Source organism: Panthera onca, chromosome D1, assembly GCF_046562875.1.
Source record: "Panthera onca isolate mPanOnc1 chromosome D1, mPanOnc1 haplotype 2, whole genome shotgun sequence".
Lineage (NCBI taxonomy): Eukaryota > Metazoa > Chordata > Mammalia > Carnivora > Felidae > Panthera > Panthera onca.
This window is the reverse complement of record NC_138348.1, coordinates 96797989-96815570: the sequence shown is the minus strand read 5'-3', so window position 1 is coordinate 96815570 and position 17582 is coordinate 96797989. Positions and strand designations below refer to the sequence as shown.

The following is a 17582-nucleotide window of genomic DNA, read 5'->3' as shown; positions in this document are numbered from 1 at the left end:
TATTAATGATAATGGCTTGAATTTACAAGGCAAGTGGGCAAGAGAGATGCAGATAGATTCGTGAAACGTTTAGGAGTAGGATTGATAGATCATGGCAATTGATGGAATGGGGGTTGGGGGGAGGCGGGGAGGGATAGGAAGGAATCAGGATGACTGTCCAGTTACTGGCTAGGATGAGTAGGTAGTTTCTGGTGCCATTTACTGACATAAGAAAGACCGAAAGAAAGATGGTTAGGAGTGACAATGGATTATTTCTGGATTTTGAGAAAACTGTAGGACCTTAGAATGTCCTAATTTATAGGTCATTTAACTGGTAGATAGACTTGGCCTGTTGTGGCAAGTAGGCTAGTTTCTGCCTGTGGGTCATACTTTTGTGTACAAATATGTTTATGGGTGAGATTAACTCAGTTGGCTCTAGTGTCAGGTATAAATAACTCTAAGATTATATAATTATTATTTTAAGTTTTAGTTTTAATATTTAAATATGTTTAGAGCTTACTGCTAGCTATTTAATTTCATTGTTGAGCAGTGTTTTTCAGAAGAACTCACAGGTGCCCTATTCCCTGAGTTCTTCTTGTTATAGAATAATTGCCTCCTTTTTTTTTTTTTAATGTTATTTATTTATTTTTGAGAGAGGGAGAGAAAGAGAGAACAGGGGAGGGGCAGAGAGACAATCCCAAGCAGGCTCTGTGCTGTCAGTGCAGAGCCCAACACGAGGCTTGAACTCGCAAACTGTGAGATCATGACCTGAACCGAAATCAAGAGTCAGATGCTTAACTGACCGAGCCACCCAGGCTCCCCCAGAATAATTGCCTTTTAAGTGTATTTCTGAACAAAACTTGGCAAGGTATATCATCCCTGGGTGATGCTTTCTAATACATTTACTTGGTGAGCTTTGGCATTGTTTTCTCCTCCATTTGTGTCATTTGCTCCGCAGTTTTTCTTTTCAGCTCATTCTGCTGTCCATCATTTGTCTTTGAGCTCGTGTTTTATCATATTCATGCATTTATTAAGTTCCAGGCCACTTTCCTTTGATTATGTTTTCTTTCGGGTTGAGTCCTGCCTCTGCCTTTTACTTACTTTGTGTTTCTTTCTTTTCTACCTTTTGCTATGGGATGCATTTAGTTGCCATTTTGTGTCTTCTCACTTAGGCTTAAAAGTGGGCACCTCTCTCCAGACCATCTCTTTACTGAAACATAGTCTAAGTAAACTCTCCTTGACCCCTTCACCATTGTTCCGTCCCTCCTAGGCGTTTGGGAGTGAGAGTGAGGTATTACGATTCTACTTTTCTACTTTTCTGTAGTCTGACCCCCTTTTCTGTTTCTGACCCCTTCACCATTGTTCCGTCCCTCCTAGGAGTTTGGGAGTGAGAGTGAGGTATTACGATTCTACTTTTCTGTAGTCTGAAGGGAAAACATCTCTGGAGTTGGGTTTAGCTTTTATTTGGCCTCTTGGGTTCTGCTATCTTTTCTGAGATTTTGCTCAATTATCATAGCCTTGTTTCACTTGTTTGAAGTCATATATGAAGAGATGGGGGTCGGGAAAGATAACCTTGGAGTTTGAATCATTTCACTTTTTCAGTTTGGAGCCTGGGAAAATTTCAGGGCCTGGTAGTTTCGCTTTTTGTTTGTTTGAGCTTGTTTTGTTCTGTTCTGTCCTGTTTCCCTTTGCTAAGATCTTGACATGCCGGCAGTGGGGTGTAGAGGCTTCTGGTCCCCGCGGTGTTTCCTCAGTCTTTCTCCTGGCTGGCTCCTCATCCCTTCAGCCCAATTTTCTGTAAATTGGGGAGTGTTAGCTCAGGATTTTCCTCTTTACTTTCTTTCTCCGTAATGGACTCTGAGGGTTGGGTTAGAATCTTTGCTAGCAGAACCACATAGTCCACGGCTGCGGTTCCTTTCTGAAGGGCTATCCCGGTAAGGTTACTCCCTCTCTTCTTTTGTTAGTTGTTGCTGGTGATATTCTTACCCTTTAAAAAAAAAAAATACCGTTTTTGACACAAGTTCTAGGAGAGAAGATTCTGTAAACTGTCTCATCATACCACCATCTTTTCCAAGAAGTTCTACCTAGATTTCAAGTATTTATTTTCTAAAGGGTGTGTATGGTTTGACACTGTAAATTCCAGAATAGGAATGTAATGTTGACATTTTTTATTTGTATATAAACTTAGAATTCACAAAGTACTCACTCATCTATTATTTTATATAATTCTCTTGACTGTTTTATAAGGTAGGAAGGGCAGACTTTTTATCCCAGTTTTACTAATATGGAAACTGAGATCCAAAGGGATTGAGTCGGTAAGTCACGTAGCTAATTATAAGATGGAGTCAGGATTCTGAAGTTAGATCTTCTGACTGCAAAGCAAGTACTATTTTACCATAACCTGTTACTCCCTTTGATGAAAATGATTACCTCCATCCCTAATCACAGGCGTCTGCCTCTGTCTTTAATGTTCCTACCAACCTATAACATTGATGTAACTGAGTTAAAGCCAGAAGGAGGAACGGGGAGGTGGGGGAATAATCTTACGTGACCATTGTACTTTGATCGCGAATTAACGTCAGTGTCTTGGTTATAATAAAGCCGATATCAGGTTTTTTCATCATTTTTTCCTTCCCTGATTTGTAGGAACTGCTCAGCTTCCTCAGTAAAATCAGACCCAGATTCTCTAAGGCTGGCAGTAGAGACAGGATCTTCCACATAGGAAACTTGACTTTGTGGGCCCTGCTCTCACCTCTGTAACTCACCTTCCTCGTAGCATCTTTTGCCATTTCTTCCCACCTTGATCAAGGAACTTCTATTCCTCATTTGCCATTTGCCACTTGCCACTTTTTCACGAGAATGTATTCTGGAGTCTTCCACAAGTTCCTTGTACTGCAGCCAACGAGACCAGGCTGGAACATTCAAACAAGGCATCACTGAAAAAGCTAGGTTAATAGCTCACATACAACTCGACTGTTGTTGTTGTTGTTGTTGTTGTTGTTGTTGTTGTTGTTGTTTGTAAGTCATCTTCTCTGGTGGCGAGAAGCCAGCCTGCTTCCACCTTCCCATCTGTTACCAAGGAACATGTGCTTAGATGTCTGCCCTTTTTGATGATGCGTCCAAGTAAGCAAGTTTTACAGAGTGGTTAGACATCGCTCTGAAATTCCGGGAGTGTCTACTTTTCTCGGTTCTCCTTTCCTCTGTAAGTCTCTCCGTAAATAATGATTAACAGCAGGCATGCTGACCATCTTTAGGACAGACTCTTCTATCCACAACAATGTGGTTTTACTGTAGCCTCAAGAGGGCAACCGTATCAGATCACAGATGACGCAAATAATTTGTCAGGTAGCTCCATGGAGATCATGTTAGAATAGGGTGGTGGCAGTGCAGTTTACCCGTAGTTCTGAAAAAGTCCGTGGTCCATGTGCTAGCGGCTTGAGCTGACACTGTCTTTTTATCCTTCTAGGTATCATGAACTGATTACAAAATATGGGAAGTTGGAGCCTTTGGCAGAAGTGGACCTAAGACCCCAGAGCAGCGCGAAAGTAGAAGTCCACTTCAACGATCAGGTGGAAGAAATGAGCATTCGTCTGGACCAAACAGTTGCAGAACTAAAGAAACAATTAAAAACTCTAGTGCAGTTACCCACGAGCAACATGCTTCTCTACTATTTTGACCACGAAGCACCCTTTGGCCCAGAGGAAATGAAGTACAGCTCTCGCGCATTGCATTCTTTTGGCATTAGGGATGGAGATAAAATTTATGTGGAATCCAAAACAAAATAACCTCTACGAGCCTTGTAAAAACACATACATAAGGACTTCTTGCAGGGCATTTGTTCCCAATGGTTTTCTTTAGGAGGGAGAAGGTTGTTTTCGTTTCGTTTTGTTTTGTTTTGTTTTGTTTTGTTTCAGTTTCAGGGGGGTTTTGTATATTTTTCCCCCTAGGATGGGTAGGGGACTGTTTTTGGTATTTTCTACCACAGATTTCTTCAGCTCAGCCAGCAGAATTGGCCACATCTCCAGTCCGCCCGCCCTCCCTCCCTCACGAAAGATGACCAGGAAGCCGCCGTGTCCGTACCGTGTTCACTGGGACGTGTCTGCCGCGTGGTCGTCCCGACCGCTTCGGGGTACTTGTGGAAAGAGCACGAACAGTGTGTCCCCCGCAGGAGGGTAACTTGACTATTTAAATCCGGAGCAGGGATCTTTCCAGGAAGGGCCAGCATTTCTCTCCCCCCGTTCTTCCGCGTTCCCTCGTTCTCCCTCCTTTCCTGTTGTGGTTCAGTTTTTCACTTTGACTAGCGTCAGCCCCTGTTTACCTAGTAGCTTCATTCTGTCTATAAGTAACTTCTCATTTCTCAGTGTGGGCGGGGTTTTTTCTTCATTTCTCCCTTTTGAAACAGTTTCGTGTTTTAAGCATTTTTCAACCTGATCCTGATCTCAGGTACTCAGTTAGCACCTATAACTCTGTTAGGATCTGGAAGAGGAGCGGACGGAGAGTTAAAACTCCAGGAAAACTTCCTGTTCGGCAGCACAGGCAGAGCAGCCTGGTCTCTGTGTGTAGCGGTGTCCACGTGGGTGTTCGCACACACTGTATCAACCCTCACGTCCATAGTATGAAATATGTCGCATTCCCGAGCATTCCCCAGTTCGAATGTATTTCCTCATATCTAGCTATCTTTTTCCTGACCTTAAACTACTGGGACCAGAGGCCTGACTTTAGGAAGGACCCAAAAAAGTAATGGATGTACGTGCCAGGAGAGGTGAGAATTAGCTAACAGACGATCTGTGGCGTGTGTGAGGGAGCATCGCAGGAGAAAAGTCAGGTCGTACAGGAGAAAGAGAGTGTCGTGGCTTTCCTGCCTGTGTCGTCATTTGAAGTCCTTGCTCTTGCACTTTGCGTCAAAAGTGGGGAATTTTAATCGAAGGGAGTTTTGATTCCCAGTTCTTCCCTGGGATTTTGTGACGTCGTAATTGAACAGTTCTTTTTGTTTTACGTTTCAACTTAGTCGCCCCTACTGAAGAACAACTCTGCCTAATCTATGAGTAAAGTCTAAGTGTCAAAACTCCAGAATTGCCTCCAAGTCATATTTTTTGCAGAAGCATATTTAAAGCACTTTTCTTGAAAAGCTGGTTCCTCGCCTGCTCTGAAATCTTTGTGTTTGTTCTTGTAGTCCTTTGTTAATCAGTGTACTCCCTTTCTTTAATGTATGTCTTTCTTGGTCCACCATGTTTACACTTGGGAGACTTGAGGAAGGCTTAGCATAACTAAGGGCAGGAGATGCGCACATAAAAAAGAAGGTATGTTCTTTTTCGAAGAATGTAATCATTATCTGATTACATTTGACTTTTTGACCTTTGTTATAGGATTCCACCGCTCCTACAAATTCTTTAATGTCGTAAGAAATTTTTAGATGGCTCTTATAAAATCCTTCACATCTGCAGAGTTGTGACTCTTATTGCTACTTTAAATTTTTTTCCTATGCCATAACAGCAGATGTTTATTCTCTTAATGCACTTCAGGTTCAGTGTCTGTAAAGCCTCTGACCCAGGCCTACTGAGTCAAATCTACATTCACTGTAACATTAAAGGTGGAAACCAAAGGGTTTGAGAAAGATGAATGAAGCCCATCCTCCTGCTGCAAGACTCTATCTTTCAAAATCAGAAGAATGAGCAATGGAGATCGGGGCTGGGTATAAACAAGAATAATTATTTTGCAGTCACATTTTCCTGACAGATTTTTGGAAGTGGGGAAAAAAGCGTGGCAACAGTGTCATGAAGACAAAAACTGTGGGTGCTTTGTGTATGTGTGCATGAGTGCCGACGAGTTTGAAAGAGAAACCGTGTAATGGAGCCCATTGCTTTCGTCAGCCTGGGAGACAGATGCACTCTTATTTTTTGAGGTTCTATGACCCCTGACTGTCCCGCAGCAGAAGGCAGAGCAAACACTTCTGTTATGCTTTAATCATAAGTGGAATGGTCACAACTAATGAGCTATTTTATATATGACAAAGTTTTATGAAACGCTTTTTTACTATTAGAGACCTGTTCCTTCTGTTACGACAGAACACAGCGTCCGTCAACTGCAGGCATAATTCCCCTATTATACAGTTGCATGTCAGGGGAACTTCTCATCTAATGCAGTGGATGTGGGTATTTTTAGGGCATTGTAATTGGTGGTTTTAATAATTGCTGAATACTTTTTGATTGAGATGAAATCTATCACAATTCCTGGTCTTTTAGAGCTACAGAACAGAAGTAAAAGAGAGAAGCTATTTGAGCATGTGTACCTGTAGATTTATTTGGGGGGCTGAGCAAAGATGCTGCTTTTGAAATAAAATTGGTGCTGTGTAGACACTTGTAACCAAAATTATTTTTGTAACAGGCCGGAAAGGAGACAAGAGACCGTGGACCTTTGAGCCTAAATGTTATGCATAATTGATTGCTGCAGCTTATGTATTTTAATATTGACTTCCTCCATCCACATGCAGTGAGAGCATATTATTGGCATTTATGAGGCAAAATGCTGTCAGAGCCAGTGTTACAGATATGTTGCTGCAGGCGCAGTGTATAGGACATACCTGTCCTCAACTAGAAATTCTTTTCAGTTACGAAAAGGGAAAGGAAGCCAGATCAAAACCGAGGGGTCCTCCGTGTTCACACGTAGCTGCTGAGGCCACAACAGAGATCAGTTTTCTTTTTAATCGAATTGTTTGAAATATCCCAGACTGCTTTAAAGGAGAAAAAAAGCTGAGCCCAGTGTCTTTCATTATTATAACATTTTCTGTTGTTTCTGCCACCATATCCGTAAACACATAAGAAAGCAACGGAAATCCCACACCTTGTTTCTTTTAAGAGCTTTTGGTGGAAATAAGCCCGAAACATGAGCTACGTGTGACAGAGCCGAGTGTCATGATGCTATGTTTTAAAATTTTGTTCGCTTAACAAAATGAAACGTCACCAGATGTTTCAGCTGTGTTGCCGAGTAAGCAGTGCGCCAGCCAGAGGACCTTTGTTGCACAGGGATCTGACCCCCACTCAGGGCTCGCTGGTGATAGCTTTTACCAGTGCACGTGTGTGTGTGTGTGTGTGTGTGTGTGGTGTGTGTGTGTGTGTGTGTGTGTGTGTGTGTGTGTGTGTGACTTGACCTCTGCGAAGTGCTAGGCTCTAGGGCACATAAAACAGGAGTACAAAATAATAGATTGTTCTCAGCGATGCCACTGCTGTTTATGAATTTGATTTTTCCCTCCGTTTCATGTTAGCTTGAAGACACAAACAACCTGCGTTCAAGTACACCCAGAAGCTGTCTGTGTTACCAGATGTGTTGTGAACACTCTGTTTCTCATAGGTGCTTCCATAATATAACATGTCCATTGTAGTGACGGAGAGGGACGGGGCTCTCCCAGGCTCCTTCCTCACTTGTCAGTTGTCTCCTGCAGCTAATGGAAATATATATTTTATTTTAGAATATAATTTAAACATGAAGGTCTATTCTTTGCACTTTTTATTAATACATATATAGAGAGATAATCTTTAAAAAAATTAAAAATCCAAGTCTACTTTCTCTTTGTGTTCTGATTTTTTTTCTGGAGTTTGGGGTCAAGATACGTGTTCATTTTTATACAGCCCAAAATTGACATCACTGCTGTGGTGGAGTCCTCTGGGGAACTGGTGGAAGCTGGGAAGAATTTGACCATTTTAACAGATTTCATTGGGATTTTGCCAGTTGTAAATGGAAACCGCAAAAGAGAGATTCATAGGAAGTGTGTTTATACTTCTAACATGTTCTTGACACTCCCTCTTTATCCTTTTAAGGATAAAGACCTCCCTTGGAGATATTTGGCATCCTCTAAGAATGAAAACCTCATTTTGGTGCACGAAAAATTTACGACATTTTTTCAAGTGACGCTCTTTGCCTTTAGAAAATAATTTTCTGTAAGAATCAGGGTTTTGGACCCTTGAACCCTACCCACTTACCACTAATTTCTGGGTGAGCTGTAATGAGTTAACCTTATATCAAAGAATGAAGGCCCAAGAAGTGTGCTATATTTCTGTATTGAGAAGACGGGGTCCATTCGCTTCTCTCTCAGTGCCCCAGAAGCACGTGAGTACCGTGATCTGTTTAAATATTTCTACCTCTTTTTCAGATTTCAAAGAATATAATTTTACCTTCTTTGCTAAATGCTTTTCAAGGCAGTATTTATTGTGAGCTTCTCTGAGTATACTGGCAAAGGAGACCTATTTCAAGGCATCCAATACCCATTGGACTGAAAGTGTGACTCCCACCAGTTCCCAGTTAGATGCACGTAAAACAAGAAGGTTAACCTTTGAAGTCAACGTTTCTCTTTCCAACCCTCCTCTGGAAAGGACGTTAGTTGTCTGTGGTCTCCAACTTAGAAGTTCAGAGCCCAAATTCGTCCACATAACTTTTGAAACCTATATATCATTTCATCTACTTTTAACCTTTTAATGTAACCAAGATTTAGGATCTGAGCTAATCCATGAACATATCATATTGTATCTCCTTAAGATACCATGAATTTCTGATTCCTTTCCTTCAAAAATTGGAGAATAACACTGGAAATCTTTAGCATTTTTTGTTTAACAGACATCTATTAAAATGCTCAAATACATGTATTTGCCTATATGTGTGAATATAATACACTTTGGGGATTCCTGTGCTAGCCTCCCACCTTACTCTGAACTAAAGACAGCAACACAACTGAGGTTTTTCTTACTGATACAATTTAGCATTATTCTGAGTCAGTGGCATTTTTACAACTTTTTATTTCTTTATTAGGTCACTGAAACAGTGACCTAAACAATACTTGGTCCTAACAGAGCCAACTAAAGAAAGGAAACCCATTTTTTGAATAGGTCAAACAAGAATTGCCACTAATTGAATGTTTTGTCTTACCCTTTTCTTCAATGTGGTTTAGACACCTGCATAATTTGCTTGCACTCTATTTGAAGGCACGGATATCACGAGGGGACTAACAAACTCCTAACCCAGGAGGAAGGAGAGCCATACCTGGATAGAGTTGCGGGTTGTATGAATCATTGCCGGGGGTCCAGGCTTAGAATGTTTGTTTCTCACGTTTCTTCTAAACACTATAAATGAGCCATGATTATCAACCAGAACCCATTCTAGGTGCACTACCGTATCAAGCCCATTTGGTCTTCATGGCATCCCTGTGAGGTTAGCCCTGTTGCTGTCTCTATCTTCTCTTACTAGTGAAGAGGTGGAGGCACAGATAGGTTGAGTAACTTGCCAAAGGTCACACCGTTGGCAAATGGCAGCAAAGCCAGGATGCAAACCCGGGGAATTTGGCTGTGGAATCCAGGCATTTGACAGCTGTTATGTGGTACTTGCCGTTAAAGTTCTCCATAACCCTCCCCCCACTCCCCACCATGACACACACACACACACACACCTCTTCACTGTTGTTCTTTATGTGTCATTAAAACGTTATGTTCCTCAACATCCATTTGCTAAATTGATTTGCTCTATAACAAAATCACTGATGTGGCCGATGGCTCTAAATCCAAATTGGTATTTGTCCTCATGCCATTTCCAGAATCATGAGACTGCAGTTGATGTGTATCTATTGTCCTCCCTGCTCCTCTGAAATGCCACTTGGACGCTTGTGATGGGTGCTGTTGACAAGACCAAATGAACCAAATAACATGATGCAAGAAAACAGATATTCTGGCTTTTAACCTGAGAACATTCTAGAGCCTCAGAACTTTCTTTCTGTAAACAGTCAAAGGTGAGAGAGGTCACTCCGTTCAATCTCAAACTTTTTTCAGAGTCACCAGTGTTTAAGTGAACTTAAAATGGATATTTATAGAGGAAAAAAAGTTTTATAATTGAATGCAGCCTGTTTCAAAGGTTTCGTTGCAGGAAAGGATGAGGCTGTCACGGCTGTTGTTCCTCTTTAAAATTTAAGTGAGAGCCTTGTGAAGAATATAAATATTGCTGGCAAAATAGAAGAGAAAGTTCATCTATTACGGTCTGCAAGATCTAGATGTACCAAAAAGTTACAAACTGCAATTTCAGTTTGTCAAGTCTTTCTTACACAGACTCTCCATCCTTGAATGGTTCTTAGTCACTGTAAGTAATACAATTAAGGTGTTAAGTGAGAATATAATGAGGCAGACATTTAAAAAAATACATATTAAAGAGAAAAAAAAATGTTTTCCGAGATACCTGATATATTTGAAGGTACATGTAAGCCTTACTCCACTATTAAAGAATATAAATAGGACATTACGAATTGCTTTGGTTGTGCTCAACTTTTGTTTGGTTCAAATTTCAATTTGTTTACAAAAAAAGTCTTTTCAAAAACCATTTAGATTTATTTTCTAAATAGAAAACATTCACATGGTTTAAAAATCAAGCAATGTAGATGGTATACATTGGAAAAACCCCACTCTATAACCCCTTGTATTTCATCATTTATCAGTTTCTTATGCATCTTTCCAGAGTTTACATAAATAATAGCCAAAAAGAAGATACTTTTTGTTCCCCTCTTATACAGCAAGTTAGCATATTACACACTATCATGCACCTTGCTCTTTTTCCACTTAAAATGTATCTTGGAGATCTCGGATCTCTATAGCAGTACATAGGGAATCACCTTGTCCTTTGTTTTCAGTTTAATAATATTTATATGGACACACTTTATCCTTGTTTGACTCATACCTTATTGATAGACATTTTTTCCTCTCTCTCTCTCTCTCTCTGTCTCTCTGTCTCTCTGTCTCTGTCTCTGTGTCTCTCCATCCCAATCTCTCTTTTATTTACTATTTTCAATTTGCTGCAGTAAACAGCATATGTTCTTTCACATATTTGAAATAAATCCATAGAATACATTTTTAGAAGAGGGATTGCTGGATCAAAAGGTCAAAGTGTTTGTACTTTTGGTAGATATTGCCAAATTGTTCTGCATTAGAGATACATAAAAATAACTGCCCCCCCCCCCCCACCGGTTTTATTGTGTGTCCCAGCCCTGCAAAGTCAAAGGCTTTACTGATCTTGTTCTTGATATATGATTACTGGTTTGTGCAACTAAGATAGGGTTCTTCCCAATTAGGCGTGCAAAGCTAGGCACTTGAATTCAACACATTACAGACTTCAATTTGCCATGCACCTCGCCTATTTTCTGAGCTATCTTTGCTCTGGAATCTAATGTTTAATCTTTGGTGAGATTTCACCTCTGCAGGAGAAGGTATAGGTATTATTTATCCTTAACAACGTATGAGTATTTGTTTCATCTGAGTGCTCTTGAAAAGTGATGGATTAATAGCCCTAAAACCCTTTGCTTATTGTCTACAGGAAGCTTTGATTGGAACTGCTTCTTACCTGAGAAATTCTTCTAGAGGAACTACTTGCTACTATGTGGCGAATAGGGAATATAGTGTGTCCGCCCCCTACCCTTTTTCCAGCTTTATGCTAAGGTGCTGGCAAGGATGTTAGAATAAGGCCAGTTGTGAGCTTTTTTTGGGTTCTATTGGTCTCCTTAGAATTAGCTGTTCCAAACTCCTTGGCTAGATACAGATGCTAAAGTTGCTTTCAGAAAATATCTTTGAGTCCTTATTTAAATTTCAGAGATGAACATCTTTTTAGATCTTAGGTCTAGAAAGTCTTCCTGATTGGTTAATAAACATTAATAAGTGTCATTCAATGTGGTTTTCGAAGAGCCAATGCCATTTGTCTCGTAATTAGGCCATATTTATTAGCTTAGTTCGAGCTCAGTGTCTAGAGTGAGTAAGGCCTGCATAAAAAAGAAATGTAACTTAAAGGCAACTAATATTAATTCTTTAAGAAAACAGGTTCCAGATCATTTGTGCTACAATTTGAACTGATGGTTTCAGTTTGCCATGATACTAATACATATGAACAAATTTAGAAGTAAGTTTTATATCAGGTTTTTAAAAATTTTGCATTTAAGAAATAAAACTACCAGAAAGCTTGTATCAAAAAGACAAGAAATAACAAGTAATGATGAGGATGTGGAGAAAAGGGAACCCTCCTGTGCACCGTTGGTGGGAATGTAACTTGATCCAGCTACTGTGGAAAATATTATGGAAGTTCCTCAGAAAACTAAACATAAAAGTACCATAGGATCCAGTCATTCCACTTCTGGCTATTTACCCAAAGAAAACCAAAACACTAATTCGAAAAGATATATGCACCCCTATGTTTATTGAAGCGTTATTTACAATAGCCAAGATATGGCAGCAACCTAAATGCCCACTGATAGATGAATGAATAAAGAACATGTGGTATGTGTACACCAGTGGAATATTACTGAACCCCAAAAAGGGGACACTTGCCATTTGTGACAACATGGCCTGACTTAGAGGGTGTTATGCTAAGTGAAATAAGGCAGGGAAGAGACAAATATGATAGGATTTCCCTTATATTAAATGGAATCTAAACAAACAAGCAACAACAGAGAGACTCATAAACACAGAGAACAAACTGGTGGTTGGTTGCCAAAGGGGAGGGGGGTGGGTGAAATGGGTGAAAGTGACTAAGAGGTACATACTTTCAATTATTATTTTTTTAAATGTTTATTGATTTTGAGAGAGAGAGAGAGAGAGTATGCATGAGCAGGGGGAGGAGCAGAGAGAGAGGAGAGAGGGAGAGAGAATCCCAAGCAGACTTACATGCTGACTGCACAGAGCCTGATGTGGGGCTCGATCTCACAAGCTGTGAGCTCATGACCTGAGCCGAGATCAAGAGACACTCAACCAACTGAGCCACCCAGGCGCCCCTCCCCCCACTTTCAGTTAGAAAATAAATAAGTCACAGAGATTAAAAGTACAGCCTAGGGAATATAATCAAGAATATTGTAGTGCACTTATGGTGAGCGTTTTGTAATGTATATGAGTTGAATCACAGTGCTGTGCACCTGAAACTAATTTAATATTATTGTATGTTAACTATACTTCAATTAAGTTAAAAATTTTTTAATTAAAAAAAAATGAGGGGCGCCTGGGTGGCTCAGTCGGTTGGGCGGCCGACTTCGGCTCAGGTCATGATCTCACGGTCCGTGAGTTCGAGCCCCACGTCGGGCTCTGTGCTGACTGCTCAGAGCCTGGAGCCTGTTTCGGATTCTGTGTCTCCCTCTCTCTGCCCCTCCCCCGTTCATGCTCTGTCTCTCTCTGTCTCAAAAATAAATAAACGTTAAAAATTAAATAAATAAATTAATTAATTAATTAAATGAATGAATGAAAACCAACAGACCACATGAGTATCCCATCTTATAAAAGTTAATCTAGACGTCCAAGAATGAGGATCGTGAGGCAGTGAGAGAAGGAAACATCCAGATGTAATGCTCTTCAGAATCACTTCATTCTGAATGTCTTTACTGTTTAGGAGAAGTCTTCAGGAGCATAACTGCTTCTTCTACATCATCCATTTCAAGGATTCTGCTCTGGATAACTGCCATTTTTCAGGGAGACCGTAAGTATGGCCTTAGATGCAATCACCTCATTGAACTGGATCTAGGAGGTCAAACATCACTAAATCCGTGGCTAAGTGGTAGAAACAAGTGCACTACAGATACATCCGGAACCTCCATGGCAGATTATCCAACAAGGCAGAACATTCAGTTGTAAAGGGCTCGTAAAGGTATTCAAGACCTCAGTGTCCCAGATTCAGTTATCTGGGAAGCAGACACTCATAGAAGTTCAAAAGGCTTACTGGGGAATAACCCCTGTGAAAGCAAAGGGGGAGAAGGAGGATTGGACAGGAGGGGCCACAGACCAGGCTGTAGACCTAACAGTCTGCCAGCCCAGTAAGATGCCCTGGAGCCAAGAGGAGTCCCGCCCGGGGCCCTTTGACCAATGCTTTTCTTGGCCAACGAGCAAGGAACACAATAAGGACATAACCTCAGCTTGAACCCTGATGTGAATACTGAAGGAGCCAACAACCGGAAGATGTCAGCTAACCACACTCCTTGTAGCGGGAAAGTATTCCTTGCGTGAAGGTGGATCCGAGCAGGGCACCTTCGTATCTACCACCGAGCATCCCGTGCGATTTGTAGATCCAGTTTTCTATAATGAGGGCCAGCTCCTCTCAGGCTCCAGTGGCCCCCTCTTCCTGGGGGGGATGCTGAGAATAGGGAGGTTAGGGAATGAACTGGAGCCCCTGTCATGGCAGTTGATTTCAGGGTCACAACTTGTAGACACTGTCTCCCTCTTCCACTGTCCATCTTATCACCTTAGCTATCACGTCTGGTGGTCTCAGCGTTTATCTACTGGTTTCTCCCAAGCCCTGATTCCCAGTCTGAGACCCTCGTAACCATATGTTGCTCAGACCTGGGTTGCTACACTTGCCCGTCGCAGTCACAGTTGGGCAAGGGAGCACCAAGAGCCACCAAAATGGGTCACCTGAGTTCCACGCACATTATCCCTTGAATCCATCATGTAACAGCAGCCCCACCTCGTCCCGCTCGTCAGGGTCAATGACTCCTAACAGGATGGTACCTCATCTTCTTTTCCTTCTGCTCTCTGAACACAGAGCCCAAGTGCCCAGGCAACGCCACAGCCATAGTTTATGGTTCAGTGGGACTCTCGCTGTGTTCCCCCTGGTGAGAGTGTACCCTCTTGGGGACCAGGATGTCAAACTGCACGACCCAGAGATGAGGGGCTGGGAAGCCCAAAATCTCTCAGTAATCATTGGGAGTAATGGCATGTGGGGCCACCTCTGCTTCCACACGTTGGTTCCCGGATCCATGTATTCTTCCTACTGGGGACTGCCTCATACCGTCCCCTACTGGGGACTACTTCCTACTGGCTCATACACAGGTCTCTGACCCAATGCCTGTGCAGTATCCTTGAGGGTAGCACCCATACCCCTTCCTCTCGGTATTATCTCCAAGGTGGTGCCTACCCTGCTCTTTCAGCAATTCATTCGGTGCTTGATCAGGCTGGCATCTTTTGTGTCATGGCATTTGTGCTCCAGCCAGTGGATCCTATAGTCATGGCCCACTCCCACATCTCCTTTTTATGAAGTGGCTTCCCTAGTCACATGTTATTTTGCATGCGATTCTAGGCCTCTGGCTCAGGCATTCTGTAAGCCTGTCATTAACGGTACTGACTGAGTACCCCCAGTAGAGGTCTACTCCTGTGAGAAGGAACCACTGACCCCTCCAACAGAGTCATCTTGACTCCAAGTGACCAGTTGGTCTCTCCAAGGAGCAGGAACACACTGGGGGCTTAGCTTTAGTCTCTGTTAGTAGCAGATTGAATGTTCACAGGCAATGGAAGCCCGGTCAGCCTTGCTAAAGGGGAGTTCATGCTACTGGGTCTATTCATTACTTTCATCCCTGCTGTTGTGGCCACTTCATACATGTACGCATTGTCCCAACACTGACAAAATCTCTCTCACGTCAATTGGCAAAGTCTTTTTGTCTACTTGGTTGTTTAGTCCCTCTTCTGTAGTGGATGCTTTTTTTGTGGATGTTAACATATGATACGAAGATCTTCATACTTGGTGTACATTCCCATCTGTCTATCCACATGTCTCTACTCCAGGCCTCCTTGGTGCTGATTTTCCAAGCTTTTTTGCTTCCAGGTCGTTGTCTAGCTGGCTATGTGATTCACTACTGCCTACAAGTTTGTACATGTTCTAACTTCAGAACACTTTTCCTTTGACACAAGGTACATGACAAAATATATTGCCTAAAGTTCCGCATGTTGGAAAGATGTCCCTTTATGATTGTATTTCCAAATCTACCCCTGAGTGAGGCAATAATAGCTACTATCTGCTTTAGGCTTGCATACACACACCAAGCTGAATCATCCACACCTCAAGCTTAGGCTTTTTTGTCTTCTTTCAGCTTATTGTAGGCACCCCCACCCCACATGTAGCCATATGTGTAATTTGGGTTAAGGGGGTGCTGGTGCAACCATAGCACGTGACAGGGAGTCTGAGCTACCTGGCCAGGCAGCTTGCCATTGCCAGTCTTAGATACACTGTTTCCAACTTATGATACATTGTTACTGGGTCCACCTGACTTTCTGACTCCCAGGTCATGATGGGAGTTCTGGACACATGGTCACTTGGATCTTGGTCAAATGTGCCATCACATGGCCCAGTAACATGCCAGGAGCTGGTTTTCAGGAGGTGTGGTTATTCTCTACTGCAGGTGGAATGACCTTGCTCTAAAACTCCAGGGACCTGTGTTGTGATTCTCCCACTAGGGTTTGCAACAAACTCCACATTTTGTCTTTTTTCCACCACTGACACCTCCAACAAAGGGTCTACTGAGTATATGACCCAAGTGTCAAGGTTCCTTGCATTTCAGCCTAGAGCTGTTACAAAGTTCTTTTGCTCTTTGTTCTTTTGCCCAAGTCAAAGATGGTTGAATTCCATATCACTTGGAATAGGGGAGCTGTTTTCCTAGGTATGGAATGTGTGGCCTCCAGAACTGAAAGAAAACAACAAAGAAGAATTCCTTTGTAGAGACGTCGCGAAATGCAGAATTTGTCTTTTCCTTTGGAGGGGAGGTCCCGGCACGCCCCTGGCTACTGGATTTCTAAAAATTTTACTGAGGTGTTAGCCGTGAATCTTTGAAGGATTTATCTCCCATCTTTTGGAGCGCATGTGTCTTCCTAAGGCCTGGAGGCTTCTAGTCACCTCTTGCTCATCATGCCCAGTCAGTTTGATGTTATCGAAGTAATGAAGTAGGTCTTTGGGAGAAGGAGTGGGAGAATCATTACCATGTCATGGTGTTCCAGGGTCCTTCTCTTTGGGGACCTGGTTACCTTTTTTAGTCTACAGGATCCAAATTTGAAAACTGACTCCGAGCCACAAACTGAGCAAGTGATCAATGATTTGGGGGGGGGGGGGGGGCAACTGCCTTCAGCCTCTTGATACACCAATTTTGCCCTTATAAAATTATACATAGTAAGCAATCCCCCTTGTCAGCTGCTCATCTACTTTGCCCTGTAATGCCATGCTCTGTTAATCATCTCCTTAATTCTCTATGGATCAGGCCCCCTTGGCTGCCACTCTGATCTGTTTGGTCATTATGAAGATTGTGGCTCCCTCGGCTTCAGGCAGCAGAGTGCTGCTACCCGGTCTCTATCGTTTCAGGGGCCCATCTTCTCCACTGGTATCAGGTAACCGAGTTCTATGACCCCCTCTCCTGCTCTCTGGCCTGCAGAGGGAAACCACCACCGAGTCTCTTAGTGACGCTGGTGGTTTCCTCACCAGCAGATTCCTGCTGGCTTTGGTGGAGGATGTGTCTGTCCTCTGGGCCTTCCCGTGGAACATGGCCATTTAGTGGGTCTTCCAGACTCTCGTAATATATCTGATCCCGCATATTCACTTCCCTGAGCCTTTAATCCCTTCTACCATCTGCCACAGTAATTCAGGCATTTCAGCATCACTCAGTGTGGGCTCTCACTCTTTTCCAAGCTTCCAGGAGCTGCCCTAGCAGTGAGTTTGCACCACTCCTTGGGGTCCTTGCATGTTAAGGCCTGTATCCTTAGAGAGTGCCCCCAAGTGCATGAACCTTCTCTTATTCCGTGTCATGGCCCAGTCTCCTTGACTGAGCGCTCTCGCAATCCAATCCCATGCCAGGA

At 42.4% G+C, this 17582-nt stretch overlaps 1 protein-coding gene across 3 annotated transcripts in view; it reads left to right on the top strand.

Annotated features, from left to right (window-relative positions):
• Positions 1 to 7537, top strand: part of TBCEL (tubulin folding cofactor E like) — a 76176-nt gene extending 68639 nt beyond the window's left edge. For all 3 annotated transcript variants that reach the window (XM_060605053.3, XM_078432860.2, XM_060605052.3), the window contains one exon: positions 3446 to 7537. In XM_060605053.3, coding sequence (XP_060461036.1) covers positions 3446 to 3764 — 319 coding nt within the window. In that variant the 3' untranslated portion in view covers positions 3765 to 7537. The remainder of the gene's footprint in view (positions 1 to 3445) is intronic.
• The last annotated feature ends 10045 nt before the right edge of the window (positions 7538 to 17582 follow it).